Source organism: Bombina bombina, chromosome 12 (genome assembly GCF_027579735.1).
Source record: "Bombina bombina isolate aBomBom1 chromosome 12, aBomBom1.pri, whole genome shotgun sequence".
Taxonomy (NCBI): domain Eukaryota; kingdom Metazoa; phylum Chordata; class Amphibia; order Anura; family Bombinatoridae; genus Bombina; species Bombina bombina.
In genome coordinates this window covers 46,329,288-46,352,280 of record NC_069510.1, presented here as the reverse complement: position 1 = coordinate 46,352,280, position 22,993 = coordinate 46,329,288, and the positions used below count along the sequence as shown (strand labels likewise).

Here is a 22,993-nt window from a genome sequence, read left to right as displayed (position 1 = left end):
CCTAAAGAAAATTTTTGTTCATCAAGGTTTTCTTCTTCAACCTACAGGGAGTGCAGAATTATTAGGCAAGTTGTATTTTTGAGGATTAATTTTATTATTGAACAACAACCATGTTCTCAATGAACCCAAAAAACTCATTAATATCAAAGTTGAATAGTTTTGGAAGTAGTTTTTAGTTTGTTTTTAGTTATAGCTATTTTAGGGGGATATCTGTGTGTACAGGTGACTATTACTGTGCATAATTATTAGGCAACTTAACAAAAAACAAATATATACCCATTTCAATTATTTATTTTTGCCATTGAAACCAATATAACATCTCAACATTCACAAATATACATTTCTGACATTCAAAAACAAAACAAAAACAAATCAGTGACCAATATAGCCACCTTTCTTTGCAAGGACACTCAAAAGCCTGCCATCCATGGATTCTGTCAGTGTTTTGATCTGTTCACCATCAACATTGCGTGCAGCAGCAACCACAGCCTCCCAGACACTGTTCAGAGAGGTGTACTGTTTTCCCTCCTTGTAAATCTCACATTTGATGATGGACCACAGGTTCTCAATGGGGTTCAGATCAGGTGAACAAGGAGGCCATGTCATTAGATTTTCTTCTTTTATACCCTTTCTTGCCAGCCACGCTGTGGAGTACTTGGACGCATGTGATGGAGCATTGTCCTGCATGAAAATCATGTTTTTCTTGAAGGATGCAGACTTCTTCCTGTACCACTGCTTGAAGAAGGTGTCTTCCAGAAACTGGCAGTAGGACTGGGAGTTGAGCTTGACTCCATCCTCAACCCGAAAAGGCCCCACAAGCTCATCTTTGATGATACCAGCCCAAACCAGTACTCCACCTCCACCTTGCTGGCGTCTGAGTCGGACTGGAGCTCTCTGCCCTTTACCAATCCAGCCAGGGGCCCATCCATCTGGCCCATCAAGACTCACTCTCATTTCATCAGTCCATAAAACCTTAGAAAAATCAGTCTTGAGATATTTCTTGGCCCAGTCTTGACTTTTCAGCTTGTGTGTCTTGTTCAGTGGTGGTCGTCTTTCAGCCTTTCTTACCTTGGCCATGTATCTGAGTATTGCGCACCTTGTGCTTTTGGGCACTCCAGTGATGTTGCAGCTCTGAAATATGGCCAAAGTGGTGGCAAGTGGCATCTTGGCAGCTGCACGCTTGACTTTTCTCAGTTCATGGGCAGTTATTTTGCGCCTTGGTTTTTCCACACGCTTCTTGCGACCCTGTTGACTATTTTGAATGAAACGCTTGATTGTTCGATGATCACGCTTCAGAAGCTTTGCAATTTTAAGAGTGCTGCATCCCTCTGCAAGATATCTCACTATTTTTGACTTTTCTGAGCCTGTCAAGTCCTTCTTTTGACCCATTTTGCCAAAGGAAAGGAAGTTGCCTAATAATTATGCACACCTGATATAGGGTGTTGATGTCATTAGACCACACCCCTTCTCATTACAGAGATGCACATCACCTAATATGCTTAATTGGTAGTAGGCTTTCGAGCCTATACAGCTTGGAGTAAGACAACATGCATAAAGAGGATGATGTGGTCAAAATACTCATTTGCCTAATAATTCTGCACTCCCTGTATAGCGTGCATTGTTCCTGTAACCACTGCAGCTGCCTTTTGGTTTGAGGCTCTAGAAGAGGCTCTTCAGGTGGAGACTCCACTAGATGATATTCTGGACAGAATTAAGGCTCTTAAGCTAGCTAATTTTTTTATTACAGACGCCGCTTTTCATCTCGCTAAGTTAGCGGCAAATAATTCAGGTTTTGCCATTTTAGTGCGTAGAGCGTTATGGCTTAAGTCCTGGTCGGCTGATCAAAATCTAAGCTTTAGACCATCCCTTTCAAAGTTAAGACCCTATTCGGGCCTGCACTGAAAGAGATCATTTCAGACATCACTGGGGGGAAGGGTCATGCCCTCCCCCAAGATAAGTCAAATAAGTCAAGGACCAAACAAAATAATTTTCGTTCCTTTCGAAACTTCAAGGGTGGTCCTGCTTCCTCTTGCCCTGCTGCAAAGCAAGAGGGGAACTTTGCTCAATCCAAGCCAACCTGGAGACCTAACCAGGCTTGGAACAAGGGTAAACAGGCCAAAAAGCCTGCTGCTGCCACTAAGACAGCATGAAGGGGTAGCCCCCGATCCGGGACCGGATCTAGTAGGGGGCAGACTCTCTCTCTTTGCTCAGGCCTGGGCAAGAGGCGTTCAGGACTCCTGGGCCGTAGGAATTTTAACCCAGGGGTATATTCTAGATTTCAAGGATTCTCCTCCACAGGGGAGATTCCATCTTTCCCAATTGTCTGTAAACCAGACAAAAAGAGAGGCGTTCTTACGCTGTGTAGAAGACCTTTTTACCATGGTAGTGATCTGCCCAGTTCCGAAAGCAGAACAGGGACAAAGTTTCTACTCCAATCTGTTTGTGGTTCCCAAAAAAGAGGGAACCTTCAGACCAATTCTAGATCTCAAGATCCTAAACCAATTCCTAAGAGTTCCATCCTTCAAGATGGAGACCATTCGGACTATTTTACCAATGATCCAGGAGGGTCAATATATGACCACCGTGGATTTAAAGGATGCGTATCTACACATTCCTATCCACAAAGATCATCAGCAGTTCCTCAGGTTTGCCTTTCTGGACAGGCATTACCAGTTTGTGGTTCTTCCCTTCGGGTTGGCCACGGCGCCAAGAATCTTCACAAAGGTGCTAGGGTCCCTTCTGGCGGTCCTAAGGCCACGGGGCATAGCAGTGGCGCCTTATCTAGACTACATCCTAATTCAAGCGTCGACTTTCCAATTAGCCAAGTCTCACACGGACGTAGTGTTGGCCTTTCTAAGATCTCATGGGTGGAAGGTGAACGTAAAAAGAGTTCTCTTATTCCTCTCACAAGAGTTCCATTCCTGGGAACTCTGATAGATTCGGTGGATATGAAAAATTTTCTGACGGAGGTCAGGAAATCAAAGATTTTAACCACCTGCCTAGCTCTTCATTCCATTCCTCGGCCGTCAGTGGCTCAGTGTATGGAGGTAATCGGACTTATGGTAGCGGCAATGGACATAGTTCTGTTTGCTCGCTTGCATCTTAGACCACTGCAACTATGCATGCTCAAACAGTGGAATGGGGATTATGCAGATTTATCTCCTCAGATAAATCTGGATCAAGAGACCAGAGACTCTCTTCTTTGGTGGTTGTCACAGGATCACCTGTCCAGGGGAATGTGTTTCTGCAGGCCAGCGTGGGTTATAGTGACGACGGACGCCAGCCTACTGTGCTGGGGTGCAGTCTGGAATTCCCTGAAAGCACAGGGTTTGTGGACTCAGGAGGAGGCCCTCCTACCGATAAATATTCTGGAATTAAGAGAGATATTCAATGCTTTTCAAGCGTGGCCTCAGCTGGCTTCGGCCGGATTCATCAGATTTCAGTCGGACAACATCACGACTGTAGCTTATATCAATCATCAGGGGGGAACAAGGAGTTCCTTGGCGATGATAGAAGTTTCCAGGATAATCTGATGGGCAGAGACTCACTCTTGCCATCTATCAGCGATCTATATCCCAGGGGTAGGGAAATGGGAGGCAGATTTTCTAAGTCGTCAGACTTTTCATCCGGGGGAGTGTGAGCTCCATCCGGAGGTGTTTTCTCAACTGGTTCAGCTATGGGGCACACCAGAATTGGATCTGATGGCGTCTCGTCAGAACGCCAAACTTCCTTGTTACGGATCCAGGTCCAGGGATCCTCAGGCTGTACTGATAGATGCTCTAGCAGTACCCTGGTCGTTCAACCTAGCTTATGTGTTTCCACCTTTCCCTCCCCTTCCGCGTCTGATTGCCAGAATCAAACAGGAGAGAGCTTCAGTGATTTTGATAGCACCTGCGTGGCCACACAGGACTTGGTATGCAGACCTGGTGGACATGTCATCTCTGCCACCATAGACTCTACCATTGCGACAGGACCTTCTGATTCAAGGTCCTTTCAAGCATCCAAATCTAATTTCTCTGCAACTGACTGCTTGGAGATTGAACGCTTGATTTTATCAAAGCGGGGTTTCTCTGAGTCGGTCATAGATACCTTGATTCAGGCTCGAAAGCCTGTAACCAGGAAAATCTATCATAAGATATGGCGTAAATATCTTTTTTGGTCCGAATCCAAAGGCTACTCTTGGAGTAAGATCAGGATTCCTAGGATTTTGTCCTTTCTTCAAGAAGGATTGGAGAAAGGATTGTCAGCTAGTTCCTTAAAAGGACAGATATCTGCTTTGTCTATTCTATTGCACAAGCATCTGGCAGATGTCCCAGACGTTCAGGCTTTTTGTCAGGCTTTAGTTAGAATCAAGCCTGTGTTTAAACCTGTTGCTCCGCCATGGAGTCTAAATTTAGTTCTTAATGTTCTTCAGGGGGTTCTGTTTGAACCCATGCATTCCATAGATATTAAGCTTCTATCTTGGAAAGTTCTGTTTCTAGTGGCTATCTCTTCAGCTCGAAGGGTTTCTGAATTATCTGCATTACAATGTGACTCGCCTTATCTTGTTTTCCATGCAGATAAGGTAGTTTTGCGTACCAAACCCGTTTTTCTTCCTAAGGTTGTGTCTAATAAGAATATCAATCAGGAGATTGTTGTTCCTTCTCTGTGTCCTTATCCTTCTTCTAAGAAGGAACGTTTATTGCACAACTTGGACATGGTTCGTGCTTTCAAGTTCTATTTGCAGGCAACCAAAGATTTTCGTCAATCATCTTCTTTGTTTATTGTATTATTCTGGAAAACGTAGGGGTCAAAAGGCTACGGCTACCTCTCTTTCCTTTTGGCTGAAAAGCATCATCCGTTTGGCTTATGAGACTGCTGGACAGCAGCCTCCTGAAATAATTACTGCTCACTCTAGTAGAGCGGTGGCTTCCACATTGGCTTTTAAAAATGATGCTTCTGTTGAACAGATTTGTAAGGCTGCGACTTGGTCTTCGCTTTATTTCTTTTACAAATTTTACAAATTTGATACTTTTGCTTCTTCTGAGGCTATTTTTGGGAGAAAGGTTTTGCAAGCAGTGGTGCCTTCCGTTTCGGCTCCTGTCTTGTTCCTCCCTTCATCCGTGTCCTAAAGCTTTGGTATTGGTATCCCACAAGTAAGGATGAATCCGTGGACTCGGTACATCTTGCAAAAGAAAACAAAATCTATGCTTACCTGATAAATGTCTTTCTTTTGCGATGTACCGAGTCCACGGCCCACCCTGTCTATCAAGACAGATAGTATTTTTTATGTAAACTTCAGTCACCTCTGCACCTTATAGTTTCTCCTTTTTCTTCCTTGGCCTTCGGTCGAATGACTGGGGGGTGGAGTTAAGGGGGAGCTATATAGACAGCTCTGTGGACTCGGTACATCGCAAAAGAAAGAAATTTATCAGGTAAGCATAAATTTTGTTTTTTGTGTTTCATGTGCCTTTAAAGGGACATAATACTCATATGCTAAATCACTTGAGACTGATGCAGCATAACTGTAAAAAGATGACCGGAAAATATCACCTGAGCATCTCTATGTAAAAAAGGAAGATATTTTACCTCACAATTTCCTTAGCTCAGCAGAGTAAGTTCTGTGTAAAAAGTTATAGTTCAGCTGTTGCCCAGCTGCAGGTAAAAGAAATAAAAATAAGAAATGAACAGCAACCAATCAGCATCAGCAGTGCTGAGGTCATGAACTCTTTTACTGTGATTTCATGAGATTTCACTTAACTCTCATGAGATTTCATAGTAAACTTCCTTAAACTGAATAGGGAAATAAGATGAGTGCGCACGAATCATCGCTACTTTCGCTGTCCAGGGACAGACATACTGATTTGTTGCTTAGAAGTCCTTTACAATGGGATGTGGCTACTGAGGAACTTTTGAGGTAAACTATCTTTATTTTTTACCTAGAGATGTTAAGGCTTTTTACAGCTATATTGCATCACTTTCAAGTGTTTCAACATTTGGGTATCATGGCCCTTTAAGATAATTGATCCATCAAATTTCAACGACCAATACATAAAGGGACTGGCATAATATGTAGCAGTTCACCACTTACCCTAATAATGAGGTGTGTGAAGGGCACTGTTATGACTTTTAGGATATCTGGTGCATCGCCTCCTGCATAGATGTTGAAGCTGTTAATGATTGCTTTGGAGACATGATAAAGATATCCAGTGCCAATCTCAATGGGCAGCAAGACAAGAACTGTCAACCAGTTGAAAATGCCATGTACTGCGGAACCGCCAAAAGCCCTGTGACCATAAAATACAGCTGTTAAACAATAAACATTGAGCTATACACGTCAAGAAGTTGTTATGCTCAAAAGATCGCCCTATTGGGACAGAGTATTGTTGGTTCTTACAGTAGATATTAGTTCTACATATAAGACCAAACATTTGCCTTTTAAACTGCAAATTTTTTTCATTAGAAACTGATTTTAACCGCAGATAGGAACTAGAAGGTCCATATTTCTATTTGAAATTTAAAGGGCCATAAAACCAATTTTTTTTTTATATAATTCAGATAGAGTGTAAAATATTTAAAAAAAACTTTCCAATTTATTTCTTTTGTCAAATTTACTTTTGTCCTCTTAGTATCTTTTAACGGAAAGCAGGTAGGAAGGTGTAGGAGCGTGCACGTAACTGGAGCAATATATGACAGCAGTTTTATAACTGTTTCGCATTTTGCAAGAACAATAGGTGGCAGCAGTGTTTTCTGGTATGAATGTGTGCACCACCTATCTAGATATCTTTTTTTAAACAAAGAATTTGATGAGAACAGAGGACATAACCTCTGTAAAATAAATTTAAAGTGACATTTAAAGTTGCAAAATATATATATCTTTTTTACAATCATTTAACACTGCTATTTTATTAGTATCATTTACAAGGTTTTGCAGGTGAAGAGTAGTTTATTGATACTCCCTTAAAGGGACACTGAACCCAATTTTTTTCTTTCGTTATTCAGATAGAGCAGGCAATTTTAAGCAACTTTCTAAATTACTCCTATTATAAATGTTTCTTCGTTCTCCTGCTATCTTTATTTGAAAACGAAGGCATCTAAGTTAAAGGAGCAGTCAACACATTAGATTTGCATAATCAACAAATGCAAGATAACAAGACAATGCAATAGCACTTATTCTGAATTTCAAATGAGTAGTAGATTTTTTTATAACAAATTTCAAAGTTATGTATATTTCAACTCCCCTTGTACCATGTGATAGCAATCAGCCAATCACAAATGCATATACGTATAGTCTGTGAATTCTTGCACATGCTCAGTAGGATCTGGTGACTCAAAAAGTGTAAATATAAAAGGCTGTGAACATTTTTTTTAATGGAAGTAAATTGGAAAGTTGTTTAAAATTGCATGCTGTATCTGAATCATGAAAATTTTATTTAACCTGAGTGTCCCTTTAAGGAGCCAGACCATTTTTGGTTCAGTATCCTGGACAGCACTTGTTTGTTGGTGGGTGAATTTATCCACCAATCAGCAAGAACAGACCAGGTTGTTCTCCAAAAATGGGCCGGCATCTAAGCTTACATTCTTCTTTTTCAAATAAAGATTCCAAGAGAATGAAGAAAATGTGATAATAGGAGTAAATTAGAAAGTTGCTTAAAATTTCATGCTCAATCTGAATCATGAAAGAGAAAATGTGGGTTCAATGTCCCTTTAACAAACCTGGTGGAATCTATGTTCCTGGTCTCTTTTGATGTGGCCAATTAGGGGCAGATGTAATTTGGTGTGTGATCTGAGATAACCAATCACTGTGGAGAATGCTGCATGCTTAAGGAAAATGTCATCATACTTAAAGGGATATGAAACCCAAAAAGTTTCTTTCATGATTTAGATAAAACATACAATCAAAACATTTCTTTAATTTAATTCTTTTATCAATTTTACTTTATTTTCTTTGTATCTTTTCTTGAAAAAAGAGCAATACACTACTGGGAACTAGCTGAACATATTGGTAAGCCAGTCACAAAAGGCATATATCGGCATGCACCAATCAGCAGCTAGCTCCCAGCTCCTGAACCTATCTAGATTTGCTTTTCACAAAGGATACCAAGAGAATGAAGCAAATTATATATAAGTAAATTGGAAAGTTGTTTAAAATGAAAGCTTTATCTAAATCACAAAATCATTTTTTTGTTTTTTATGTCCCTTTAAAAATGATGGAAACAATCCAGCCCCTATGAAGGGAGTGGAACTTAAAACAATATTCAAATGTATTTTACATCAAAATCAGTCTCAATAAATAATGCATGGATATTGCAATGTTGTTTACTTTTGTTTTACAGATAGATTAAAGGTTGAGGTTAAAGGGACTCTAAAGACTTTCCAATTGACTTGCTTTATCAAATCATGCTCAATCTTTTTACAGTATATTCACACTTACTGGAGCACCAACTGCTACAGAGCACGTGCAAGAGTTCACAGTGTATACGTATATGAGTCTGTGATTGGCTGACGTCTGTCACATGATTGACAAAGTTTGATATTTGTCAGAAAAAAAATATACTGCTCATTTAAAGGGATAGAAAGGTCAAAATTGAAACATTTTTTGAAAAATGCTTCCATTAGCAAAAATGCTTCTAGTAGAAGTTATTACTGTTTTTCTGCAGAATACACACATATCCTCTGAGGACTCGTGTACCTTTTACATTTTTCATCTTTCCATCCCAGAGTGCTATTGCACTGTATTTTTATTGTGCACTTGCTGATTATGTAATTCTACTTTGTTTTAAGGACCAGTAAATACAATAGATTTGCATATTCAACAAATGCATGATAAAAAGACAATGCAATAGTCTGAACTTCAAATGAGTAGTAGATTTGTTTCTGATACATTTCAAAGTTATGTCTATTTCCACTCCTGTATCATGTGACAGCCCTCAGCCAATCACAAATACATATAGGTATATTCTGTAAATTATTGCACATGCATGTTCTATCTGAATCATGAAAGATTAATTTTGACTTGTGTCCCTTTAATAGTTTTTTAATGCCCTTTTAAGACCCTCCACTATCGCTTGGAATTACAAGAATTAATTTGTGAATTAGATCTTAAGTAACTAACACACCTCCGAAACTCATTGCGATCACCAGACTGCGCCAGAGACACCAAAGTGCTGGTTACAGAGGTTCCAACATTCACTCCCATGATGATTGGTATAGAAGCCTTCACGTTCAGTACTAGGACCCAGCAAAACAATTAGGGTTAATATACAGCTACACAGTTTATCATATATAAATTATTTTATTGATACACACTTTTACATATCTTTTATGCTATAGTTGTTTTGTATAGTATTGCATTCACATATAGCTTGGAATGGAATCACCTGTGTAGCGCTTGCTGATTGGTGGCTACATTTATTTGATTGCCAGTTCCTGTTTTGCTGGAGTGATTTATAAAGAAAGCACTATTCTTTGTGCTAGTGTAGTTCTAAGCCACGAGTCGTAAGTTTGTTTTAAAAAGAGTTTTTCATTTGGGCTCTATATGAAACTGTGTTACACTATTGGCTGTCTCTCCAACTACAAACAAGTTGCAACTCTTGGATACCAATTCCCTATTACACTGTAAGTCCTGGTGTAGCATATCGATAAGACAATAGGTTTTTAATCTGGAGACCACGGTTCAATCTTCAGCAGCTTTAAGGGATACTAAACCCATATGTTTTCTTTAAAGGGACATGAAACCCAAACATTTTCTTTCATGATTCAGATAGAGAATACGATTTCAAACAACTTTCCATTTTACTTCTATTATTTAATTTGCTTCTTTCTCTTGTTATCCTTTGCTGAAATGTTTATCTAGGAAAGTTCATGTGCAGCAGAGAACCTAGGTTCTAGCTGTTGATTGGTCGCTGCATATATAAACTGATTGTCATTGGCACACCCATGTGTTCAGTTAGAAACCAGTAGTGCACTGCTGCTCCTTCAACAAATGATACCAAGAGAATAAAACAGATTAGATAATAGAAGTAAATTAGAAAGTTGTTTAAAATTGTATTCTCTATCTGAATCATGAAAGATTTGTTTGGGGTTTCATGTCCCTTTAATAATTCAGATAGAACATGCAATTTTAAGCAACTTTCTAATTTACTCCTATTATCAATTTTTTTGATCTCATGCTATCTTTATTTGAAAAAGCAAGAATGAAAGCTTAAGAGCTGTCCCAGTTTTGGTTCAGCACTTGGGTAGCGCTTGCTGATTGGTAGCTAAATGTAGAAAACCAATCAGCAAGCTCTACCCAGGTGCTAAACCAAAAATGGTCCGGCTCCTAACCTTAAGGGACATTCCTGCTTTTTCAAATAAAGATAACAAGAGAACAAAGAAAATTGATAATAGGAATAAATTAGAAAGTTGCTTCGAATTGCATTCTCTATCTGAATCATGGAAGAAAAAAAAAATTGGGTTTAGTATCCCTTTAACTACAAATAAGTTCTGTCTATTGGGTACACTTATTGAAATTTTTTTGGAAGTTCCCTACTTACATCGGAGGCATTTAAAGGTTTCTTTATCTTTATTTACAGAAGGACTTAATGTGCACAGTTTATTTTCACATTGTTATTTTCATTTGAATTATATTATTTTTGTGACTATACACTGGTTGTGTTTGACATATCTTTTACATCTCAGTTATTTCATGTTTAAATGATAGATAGATAGATAGATAGATAGAGCTATCTTTGCATTTGGAGTTGTGGTGGTACATTACGAAAAGAGAATAGTTGCAAGAATCACATTTTGGAATCCATATTATTGGACTTACTTCCTGATGACACCATGCTGACGACGATAGATGAGGATGTGCTGGAGCTTTGCACCAGGACTGTGACCAGTACTCCAATGACCAACCCAGCAATTGGATTTGCAAGAACATCGTTATCACTAAAAATGTCACCGGTCAGTTTACCTGTGGAGGAAAATAACCCAGTATGAGACAGGATAGAAGGGAAAAAAACTGATACATTTATAAATCATGTGGAATATATTTTTCTCCATTTTGGGTAACTTATATTGAGCTTTTTCCTTAAACAATTTTTTAAACCTTACAATCTACATGGCTTACAATGTTATGTTTTATGTCGTGAATTCAAAGGAGACAGTTCAGCACTAAGAGGATAATGCCAGCCACTTAGGGGAGCCACTCAAAGCCCCAAAGTTAAAATCCAACAAACCAGAAAAAGTGGCAGCAAACTCTTTTATTGCAGGTCACAGCACAGACAAATGTAGCAGCAACGTTTCGGGATTGCTCCCTTATTCATGCATTGTTATGTTTTATGTTTTGTTCATTCAAAGTGACTTTCAATTTAAGGCGGTGACTCAAACATGCATTCAGGTTTGTTTCAGAAAACAAAGACTGAATGACTTTAAAATGAAAGTTTTAAATATTTTATCTTATATATTTTTTTTTATATATTTTCGGAAGTTGGGTTAACTTACTTCCCACCAGCTGAAATGCAGAACTCAGAACATCTAGTGAGCAGATGAAGAGGTAGAGGAAACCAAGCAATAGACACACCTTCACTATTCCGCTTAGAACTCTACGTATTTTCTGTTTGGTGTTTAATTCTGGAGGAAGAAAAAAATATATGTATATAACATGTAATATATGTGTATATTTATATGTATATTTATATATATATATATATATATATATATATATATAGCATTTTACCATTTTAGTTTGAATAAAAACCTATAGGTTGTAACTCCCAAGAAAAACACTATTCTCAATTTCTTTTGCCTGATTATAGGTTTCTATATATCATTTATGTATTTTACTGCTTTCATAGTACTGCAGACAATGGCCTCTAGTTATGAAGTTGTCTACTTACCTGCATTCGCTGGCCCAATACGCTCACCTAAGCTCGCCTCACATCGCCGCTGCGGACCTGAATACGCTTGCCAAAGTTATCAATAAATCTGTCAAAAAGCTGTGCACCAAGTACGGGGCGATGAGCAGCGGACTGTGATAATTATCACTCATGAATCTCGCTGCTCATCGGCTTTTTTACAGCTTTATTGATACCCCTGTCACTAAGCACTCACACTATACTATACTGTTCTACCCCCTATACCGGAGCCCCCCGCAACTAAATAAAGTTATTAACCCCTAAACCGACGCTCCCGGACCCCGCCGCCACCTACATTATACCTATTAGCCTCTAATCTGACGCCCCCTATAACGCCGCCACCTACATAAACTTATAAACCCCTATCCTGCTGATCCCGGACCCCGCCGCCACTAAATAAATTGTTTAACCCCTAAACCGGCACGCCGGACCCCGCCGCAACTATAATAAATATGTTAACCCCTAAACCGCCACTCCCGGACCCCGCCGCCACCTACATAATACCTTTTAACCCCTATCCTGCCCCCCCTATACCGCCGCCACCTATAATAAATGTATTTACACCTATCCTGCCCCCCCTACACCGCCACCGCTTTAATAAAATTATTAACCCCTAAACCTAAGTTTAACACTAACCCTAACACCCCCCTAACTTAAATATTAATTAAATAAATCTAAATAATATTACTCTTATTAACTAAATTAATCCTATTTAAAACTAAATACCTACCTATAAAATAAACCCTAATATAGCTACAATATAATTAATATTTACATTGTAGCTATTTTAGGATTTATTTTTACTTTACAGGCAACTTTTGTATTTATTTAAACTAGGTACAATAGTTGTTAAATAGTTATTAACTATTTAATAACTACCTAGCTAAAAGAAATACAAAATTACCTGTAAAATAAATCCTAACCTAAGTTACAATTAAACCTAACACTACACTATCATTAAATTAATTAAATAAATTAGCTACAAATACCTACAATTAAATACAATTAAATAAACTAAACTAAATTACAAAAACAAACAAACACTAAATTACAGAAAATAAAAAAATATTACAAGAATTTTAAACTAATTACACCTAATCTAAGCCCCCTAATAAAATAAAAATAAAAATAATAAAAGTCCCTACCCTATTCTACATTACAAAGTAATCAGCTCTTTTACCAGCCCTTAAAATGGCTTTTTGCGGAGCATTGCCCCAAAGTAATCAGCTCTTTTACCTGTAAAAAAAAAATACAACCCCCCCAACATTAAAACCCACCACCCACATACCCCTACTCTAACCCACCCAAACCCCCCTTAAAAAAACCTAACAGTAATCAGATTGAATCAGCCAATCAGATTGAAGTTCAATCTGATTGGCTGATTGGATCAGCCAATCGGATTGAACTTCAATCTGATTGGCTGATTGAATCAGCCAATCAGATTTTTCCTACCTTAATTCCGATTGGCTGATAGAATCCTATCAGCCAATCGGAATTTGAGGGACTCCATCTTGGATGACGTCATTTAAAGGAACCGTCATTCGTCGTTAGTCCGTCGGCCAGGAAGGATGCTCCGTGCCGGAGGTCTTGAAGATGGAGCCGCTCCTCGTCGGATGGATGAAGATAGAAGATGCCGCTTGGATGAAGACTTCTGCTGGTCTGGATGTCCTCTTCTGCCCCATCGGATGAAGATTTCGGCCTCGCTGGGTGAAGTCGACTCAAGGTAGGGAGATCTTCAGGGGGTTAGTGTTAGGTTTTTTTAAGGGGGGTTTGGGTGGGTTAGAGTAGGGGTATGTGGGTGGTGGGTTTTAATGTTGGGGGGGGTTGTATTTTTTTACAGGTAAAAGCTGATTACTTTGGGGCAATGCCGCGCAAAAAGCCCTTTTAAGGGCTGGTAAAAGAGCTGATTACTTTGTAATGTAGATTAGGGTAGAGACTTTTATTATATTTTTATTTTTTTTATTTTATTAGGGGGTTTAGATTAGGTGTAATTAGTTTAAAATGCTTGTAATATTTTTTTATTTTCTGTAATTTAGTGGTTTTTTTTGTAATTTAGTTTAGTTTATTTAATTGTATTTAATTACAGGTAATTGTAGTTAATTTATTTAATTAATTTAATGATAGTGTAGTGTTAGGTTTAATTGTAACTTAGGTTAGGATTTATTTTACAGGTAATTTTGTAAGTATTTTAGCTAGGTATTAAATAGTTATTAACTATTTAATAGCTATTGTTAATAGTTAAAATAAATACAAAGTTGCCTGTAAAATAAAAATAAATCCTAAAATAGCTACAATATAATTATAACACTTTTTTTTTTGTTTTAAACTCAAGGATTTTTATTAACTTTGTATTCTCATTAGTATCGTTTTAATCTTTTTAGGTATTTTTACATAGGAACTATAAATTATTATATATATTTTTTGGCAACCCCCCAATTAGTATTATATTTAATATAGTTTTATATTCAATTCATTTTTATAATTGATCCCTTCTTTTTTTTATAATAACCCAAAAAATAATTCACATTTTTAATCAATTTGAAATAAATTAATTTTTTTTTAAACCTAATACATACACATACACAGCTCATATTAAATCAAGTGCATTTGTCGTTACTGCCTAAATATGGTTTCACTCACCAGGATATATGTATATTTCTTTTGTATTTACTTCTCTACATGCACATGAGGAATTACCATTATTAGAAAACCCCTTTCTCTCTCTCTCTCTCTCTCTCTCTCTTTCTCTCTCTCTCTCTATATATATATATATATATATATGTATATATATACATACATACAGTATATAGTTATGTGGCCTGTAAATTGTTTTCATGTACAAGAGTATCAAACACGTTTCTCCTGTAGGATGTATAGTATATGCATTTACATTCTTATAATATAAACAGAGGTCAAAGGTTAATGTGAGGATGAGTTTCTAACCCACAGACTACTGTTCCCTAACAATGAATGGAAGGAAATAATATTAAATTGAGTTCCTAGTATTTACATTTTACTATTACTAATTTACATTACAACTAAATGTAAACTTGGGGTTTTATTTATTACAAGGCGCATGATCCAATTGGTTGCAGGCTCGCTCACTAGAGCCCACTCAACTGCTGCTTCCTAAACCCTCTCGGCCAACTTACAGTTGAAGGGTGAAAATCACACTAGACTTATTCGACCTGGTGATTGTAAAGCCCTATTAGAGCATAGAGTGGTATTGCACGAGTGTTTGCTTGTGCAATGCTAAATATGGAGAACAATTGCGCCCCACAATTTGTGATTAAATGCGGGCAGGTTCACAACATTTGAACCTTGTCTGCCCACGAATTGATTTCATTATTCATATACGGCTAATTATAAAAATGAACTCAAACTATTGTTGATGCAATCGTGTGATTTCAGGGCCAGGATCGGATAATGGGGGACTGCTTAAGCTGCTAGACACGCCCCTACCAGGCCGATTCCTGCCTACGTCAAAGAGGGAAGCTGCAGGATGCGTTAAAGCCCAGCACTGTTAGTACGACATGGAATGTCCTAACGGTGTGAAAGGGTTAACCTTCCAATCAGCCATTTTTTTACTCTTATAATTACAACATGTTTTGGCATATAAGATATATTTTTAAATAGAAATAATAATTTCAGTTTCCATTTGTGTCAATAGAGAAGCATCCTCGTCTACTGGACACGTTTAATAACTGTAGATGTTTATGTGAAAAGGATGGGATTTTAGATGCCAGTAAATAGAAGACAAAGATAAAAGGAGATGGCAGAAGAAGTGAGGGGTAAATAAAAGGGAGAGTAGGAACTACTGAGACAGAGAGAGGGGTAACAAGCAAAATTAAATAAGAGCAGATGGGTGAAGCACTAACAGGTTTGAAGGAGAATGACCTTTAAAGGACTACTAAATACATTATAATTGAATTACTGACAAATACACAATAGAAAGACAACATGTAGTAGCAATTACTTTGAATATGAAATGAGCAGTAGTATTCTGACAAATTTCAAAGTTAATACAATTTCCCCTTGTACCATGTGACAGCCATCAGCCAGTCACATAATGCATATATGTAAATACTATGTACTTTTGCACATACTCAGTAGGAGCTGGATCCTCAGAAAGTGCATAGGAAAATATTGTGCACATTTTAATAAAGTATATTGGAAAGCTGTTTTAAACAGCATGCTCTATCTAAATCATGAAACTTTTATTTTTGACTTCAGTGTCCCTTTAAGGGACACAAGAGAGTAATGTAGATGTCTTAGCAATTTATTTTTTCTAAGATGTTACATTTATAGATATTCCACATCTTATATGCACATGCATCTTACATGCTGAGAAGTTTCATTATATTTGCTTTACATACATACCTTTCCAAGATGGGCCAGAAGCCTGCAGCTCAGGTAATGCCCATGGATCAAATTCCTCTTCATTAGTTATGTCGCTGGGTTGTAAATCATTTGTTGACACACCTGTTGGATCTATATAACAACATATTAATTATAGTGAGTTTTACTTTAGTCAGTTACATTTATATATAAAACCATTTTAAACCATTTATATAGAAATAATAAAATACATAAGCATTACCTATATGTACAATATTTTTTAAACAATAATTTTTAGGAAGGAACACATTTTTAAATGTGTTAGTCTCAATACATCATCATTAACCCTTTTGCTGCTAATCTGTTTTCACACCCCAGTGCTAAGCCAGTTTTTTCTTTCTTAAGATACGGTGAGTCCACGGAATCATCAATTACTGTTGGGAATATCACTCCTGGCCAGCAGGAGGAGGCAAAGATCACCACAGCAAAGCTGTTAAGTATCACTTCCCTTCCCACAATCCCCAGTCATTCTCTTTGCCTTCAGTGCAAGGAGGAGGTGAAGCACTGCTGTAGCTTGGGGGTAGCTTCCCTACTTTGCATGCAGGAGGTCATGAGATTAAATCCACCTGGAGGGTTGGATTTTAAAAAGGTCAGAAAGCTACTGCCACTTCCCTTTCTCTTTGGTTGAGAAGCATTATTTGTTTGGCATATGAGACTGCTGGGCAGCAGCCCCCTGAGAAAATCACAGCTCATTCTACTAGGGCTGTTTCTTCTTCTTGGGCCTTCAAGAATGGAACAGATTTGCAAGGCTGCAACTTAGTTTTCTTTGCACACTTTTTCAAAGTTTTATAAATGTTATACTTTTGCTTCGGCTGAGGCTTCTTTTGGGAGAAAGGTTTTGCAAGCGTTGGTGCCTTCTGTTTAGATTACCTGTCTTGTCCCTCCCTAATCATCGGTGTCCTCTAGCTTGGGTTTTGGTTCCCAACAAAAAACTGATAATTCCGTGGACTCACTGTATCTTAAGAAAGAAAACAAAATTTATGCTTACCTGATAAATGTATTTATTTCTAGATACTGTGAGTCCACGGCCCTCCCTGTTTTTCAGACATTTTTTTCCCATCTAAACCTCAGGCACTTCTACACCTTGTGTTATTTCCTTTCTCTTCTTTTCCTTTGGTCAGATGACTGGGGATTGTGGGAAGGGAAGTGATACGTAACAGCTTTTCTGTGGTGCTCTTTGCCTCCTCCTGCTGGCCAGGAGTGATATTCCCAACAGTAATTGATGATTTCGTGGACTCACCGTATCTAGAAATAAATACATTTATCAGGTAAGCATAAATTTTATTTTTGCAACTTCCATTTAAACACTGCTGTAAGTCAAATTTCAATGAGTAACCCACTCAAATTATATATAGTTTTTTTAGCAGGCCCAGCAGATTCAGAATATACCATTATTATATTTATATTTCATGGCATGTGAAATAGCTGTGGCAAAAACTGGAAAACCAATGTATATTTTTGATAAGATTTTATTAAATAATGAAAATGTCCAGGTGACCACTGCTGTTACTTTGATCACCTTAATAAACTGTTATCGAGGTAGCCACATGTGAAATAGGGGCCCATACATGCTTTTGGGGGTTATTATATAGATTAGAAGGCCCCTTTGTGCAGTACAGAACCAAAAGTACTTTTTGTTCTTGCCACAGAGATCACCTGGCTACACAGACAAAATTTATACATATTTTTCTTCTGTTATGTGTGATCAGTCCACGGGTCATCATTACTTCTGGGATATAACTCCTCCCCAACAGGAAATGCAAGAGGATTCACCCAGCAGAGCTGCATATAGCTCCTCCCCTCTACGTCACTCCCAGTCATTCTCTTGCACCCAACGACTAGATAGGATGTGTGAGAGGACTATGGTGATTATACTTAGTTTTTATAACTTCAATCAAAAGTTTGTTATTTTACAATAGCACCGGAGCGTGTTGTTGCCTCTCTGGCAGAGTTTGAAGAAGAATCTACCAGAGTTTTTACTATGATTTTAACCGGAGTAGTTAAGATCATATTGCTGTTTCTCGGCCATCTGAGGGAGGTAAAAGCTTCAGATCAGGGGACAGCGGGCAGATGAATCTGCATTGAGGTATGTAGCAGTTTTTATTTTCTGAATGGAATTGATGAGAAAATCCTGCCATACCGTTATAATGACATGTATGTATACTCTACACTTCAGTATTCTGGGGATGGTATTTCACCGGAATTACTCTGTTAAAAGTACACTAAACCTTTTAATAGGTATTTATCATGTTAAACGTTTTTGCTGGAATGTAGAATCGTTTGCATTTTCTGAGGTACTGAGTGAATAAATATTTGGGCATTATTTTTCCACTTGGCAGTTGCTTGTTTTAATTGTGACAGTTTCGTTTCTCTCTCACTGCTGTGTGTGAGGGGGAGGGGCCGTTTTTGGCGCTCTTTGCTACGCATCAAAAATTTCCAGTCAGTTACTCTTGTATTTCCTGCATGATCCGGTTCATCTCTAACAGAACTCAGGGGTCTTCAAACTTCTTTGGAGGGAGGTAGATTCTCTCAGCAGAGCTGTGAGACTTATATATTGACTGTGATTAAAAACGTTGCTCTGTAATTTTTATTTTCAAATTTAATTATTGTTAATTTACTAATGGGAACAAACCTTTGCTAAAAGTTGTGTTGTTTTTAAGGATTGAGACTATAACTGTTTTTCAGTTCATTATTTCAACTGTCATTTAATCGTTTAGTGCTTCTTTGAGGCACAGTACGTTTTTGTTAAATAAGATTGTAACCAAGTTGCAAGTTTATTGCTAGTGTGTTAAACATGTCTGACTCAGAGGAAGATACCTGTGTCATTTGTTCCAATGCCAAGGTGGAGCCCAATAGAAATTTATGTACTAACTGTATTGATGCTACTTTAAATAAAAGCCAATCTGTACAATTTGAACAAATTTCACCAAACAGCGAGGGGAGAGTTATGCCGACTAACTCGCCTCACGTGGCAGTACCTGCATCTCCCGCCCGGGAGGTGCGTGATATTATGGCGCCTAGTACATCTGGGCGGCCATTACAGATAACATTACAAGATATGGCTACTGTTATGACTGAAGTTTTGGCTAAATTACCAGAACTAAGAGGCAAGCGTGATCACTCTGGGGTGAGAACAGAGTGCGCTGATAATACTAGGGCCATGTCTGATACTGCGTCACAGCTTGCAGAGCATGAGGACGGAGAGCTTCATTCTGTGGGTGACGGTTCTGATCCAAACAGATTGGATTCAGATATTTCAAATTTTAAATTTAAATTGGAAAACCTCCGTGTATTACTAGGGGAGGTTTTAGCGGCTCTTAATGATTGTAACACTGTTGCAATACCAGAGAAATTGTGTAGGTTGGATAAATACTTTGCGGTACCGGCGAGTACTGACGTTTTTCCTATACCTAAGAGACTAACTGAAATTGTTACTAAGGAGTGGGATAGACCCGGTGTGCCGTTCTCACCCCCTCCAATATTTAGAAAGATGTTTCCAATAGACGCCACCACACGGGACTTATGGCAAACGGTCCCTAAGGTGGAGGGAGCAGTTTCTACTTTAGCTAAGCGTACCACTATCCCGGTGGAGGATAGCTGTGCTTTTTCAGATCCAATGGATAAAAAATTAGAGGGTTACCTTAAGAAAATGTTTGTTCAACAAGGTTTTATATTGCAACCCCTTGCATGCATCGCGCCGATTACGGCTGCGGCAGCATTTTGGATTGAGTCTCTGGAAGAGAACCTTAGTTCATCTACGCTGGACGACATTACGGACAGGCTTAGAGTCCTTAAACTAGCTAATTCATTCATTTCGGAGGCCGTAGTACATTTAACCAAACTTACGGCTAAGAACTCAGGATTCGCCATTCAGGCACGTAGAGCGCTGTGGCTAAAATCCTGGTCAGCTGATGTAACTTCTAAGTCCAAATTACTTAATATACCTTTCAAGGGGCAAACTTTATTTGGGCCCGGTTTGAAAGAAATTATCGCTGACATTACAGGAGGTAAGGGCCACGCCCTGCCTCAAGACAAAGCCAAAACTAAGGCTAGACAGTCTAATTTTCGTCCCTTTCGGAATTTCAAAACAGGAGCAGCATCAACTTCCACTGCACCAAAACAGGAAGGAGCTGTTGCTCGTTACAGACAAGGCTGGAAACCTAACCAGTCCTGGAACAAGGGCAAGCAGGCCAGGAAACCTGCTGCTGCCCCAAAGACAGCATGAACCGAGGGCCCCCGATCCGGGACCGGATCTAGTGGGGGGCAGACTCTCTCTCTTCGCCCAGGCTTGGGCAAGAGATGTTCAGGATCCCTGGGCGCTAGAGATCATATCTCAGGGATACCTTCTAGACTTCAAATTCTCTCCCCCAAGAGGGAGATTTCATCTGTCAAGGTTGTCAACAAACCAGATAAAGAAAGAAGCGTTTCTACGCTGTGTACAAGATCTGTTATTAATGGGAGTGATCCATCCGGTTCCGCGGTCGGAACAAGGACAAGGGTTTTACTCAAACCTGTTTGTGGTTCCCAAAAAAGAGGGAACTTTCAGGCCAATCTTGGATTTAAAGATCCTAAACAAATTCCTAAGAGTTCCATCGTTCAAAATGGAAACTATTCGGACAATCTTACCCATGTTCCAAAAAGGTCAGTACATGACCACAGTGGATTTAAAGGATGCTTACCTTCACATACCGATTCACAAAGATCATTACCGGTATCTAAGGTTTGCCTTCTTAGACAGGCATTACCAGTTTGTAGCTCTTCCATTCGGATTGGCTACGGCTCCAAGAATCTTCACAAAGGTTCTGGGTGCCCTTCTGGCGGTACTAAGACCGCGAGGAATTTCGGTAGCTCCGTACCTAGACGACATTCTGATACAAGCTTCAAGCTTTCAAACTGCCAAGTCTCATACAGAGTTAGTTCTGGCATTTCTAAGGTCGCATGGATGGAAAGTGAACGAAAAGAAGAGTTCTCTTTTTCCTCTCACAAGAGTTCCATTCTTGGGGACTCTTATAGATTCTGTAGAAATGAAGATTTATCTGACAGAAGACAGATTAACAAAGCTTCTAAATGCATGCCGTGTCCTTCATTCCATTCAACTCCCGTCAGTAGCTCAATGCATGGAGGTGATCGGCTTAATGGTAGCAGCAATGGACATAGTTCCCTTTGCACGTCTACATCTCAGACCGCTGCAATTGTGCATGCTGAGTCAGTGGAATGGGGATTACTCAGACTTGTCCCCTACTCTGAATCTGGATCAAGAGACCAGAAACTCTCTTCTATGGTGGCTTTCTCGGCCACATCTGTCCAGGGGGATGCCATTCAGCAGGCCGGACTGGACAATTGTAACAACAGACGCCAGCCTACTAGGTTGGGGCGCTGTCTGGAATTCTCTGAAGGCTCAGGGACAATGGAATCAGGAGGAAAGTCTCCTGCCAATAAACATTCTGGAATTGAGAGCAGTTCTCCATGCCCTTCTGGCTTGGCCCCAGTTAAAAACTCGGGGGTTCATCAGGTTTCAGTCGGACAACATCACGACTGTAGCTTACATCAACCATCAAGGAGGGACAAGAAGCTCCCTAGCAATGATGGAAGTATCAAAGATAATTCGCTGGGCAGAGTCTCACTCTTGCCACCTGTCAGCAATCCACATCCCGGGAGTGGAGAACTGGGAGGCGGATTTCTTGAGTCGCCAGACTTTTCATCCGGGGGAGTGGGAACTTCATCCGGAGGTCTTTGCCCAAATACTTCGACGTTGGGGCAAACCAGAGATAGATCTCATGGCGTCTCGCCAGAACGCCAAACTTCCTCACTACGGGTCCAGATCCAGGGATCCGGGAGCGGTTCTGATAGATGCTTTGACAGCACCTTGGAACTTCGGGATGGCTTATGTGTTTCCACCCTTCCCGCTGCTTCCTCGATTGATTGCCAAAATCAAACAGGAGAGAGCATCAGTGATTCTAATAGCACCTGCATGGCCACGCAGGACTTGGTATGCAGATCTAGTGGACATGTCATCCTGTCCGCCTTGGTCTCTACCTCTAAGACAGGACCTTCTGATACAGGGTCCATTCAAACATCAAAATCTAACTTCTCTGAAGCTGACTGCTTGGAAATTGAACGCTTGATTTTATCAAAACGTGGGTTTTCTGAGTCGGTTATTGATACCCTGATACAGGCTAGGAAGCCTGTTACCAGAAGGATTTACCATAAGATATGGCGTAAATACCTATACTGGTGCGAATCCAAAGGTTACTCCTGGAGTAAGGTTAGGATTCCTAGGATAATGTCCTTTCTACAAGAAGGTTTAGAAAAGGGTTTATCGGCTAGCTCATTAAAGGGACAGATCTCAGCTCTGTCCATATTGTTACACAGGCGTCTGTCAGAAAATCCAGACGTCCAGGCCTTTTGTCAGGCTTTAGCTAGGATCAAGCCTGTGTTTAAAGCTGTTGCTCCGCCATGGAGTTTAAACTTAGTTCTTAACGTTTTACAGGGTGTTCCGTTTGAACCCCTTCATTCCATTGATATAAAATTGTTATCTTGGAAAGTTCTGTTTTTAATGGCTATTTCCTCGGCTCGAAGAGTCTCTGAGTTATCAGCCTTACATTGTGATTCTCCTTATCTGATCTTTCACTCAGACAAGGTAGTTCTGCGTACTAAACCTGGGTTCTTACCTAAGGTAGTCACTAACAGGAATATCAATCAAGAGATTGTTGTTC

At 39.2% G+C, this 22,993-nt stretch overlaps 1 protein-coding gene and 1 long non-coding RNA gene across 2 annotated transcripts in view; both read right to left on the bottom strand.

Moving 5' to 3' along the window:
• LOC128643196 (sodium-dependent phosphate transport protein 2C-like) overlaps positions 1 to 16,314 on the bottom strand; it is a gene marked incomplete at its 5' end in the record, with an annotated part of 95,814 nt that extends 79,500 nt beyond the window's left edge. Inside the window, 5 exons of the mRNA XM_053696181.1 lie at positions 6,071 to 6,266; positions 9,099 to 9,210; positions 10,793 to 10,936; positions 11,467 to 11,595; positions 16,260 to 16,314. Coding sequence (XP_053552156.1) covers positions 6,071 to 6,266; positions 9,099 to 9,210; positions 10,793 to 10,936; positions 11,467 to 11,595; positions 16,260 to 16,314 — 636 coding nt within the window. The remainder of the gene's footprint in view (positions 1 to 6,070; positions 6,267 to 9,098; positions 9,211 to 10,792; positions 10,937 to 11,466; positions 11,596 to 16,259) is intronic.
• The window catches only part of LOC128643197 (uncharacterized), a 64,214-nt gene continuing 57,535 nt past the window's right edge, over positions 16,315 to 22,993 (bottom strand). The window contains exon 3 of the long non-coding RNA XR_008399782.1: positions 16,315 to 16,370. This is a non-coding gene — a long non-coding RNA (uncharacterized LOC128643197). The remainder of the gene's footprint in view (positions 16,371 to 22,993) is intronic.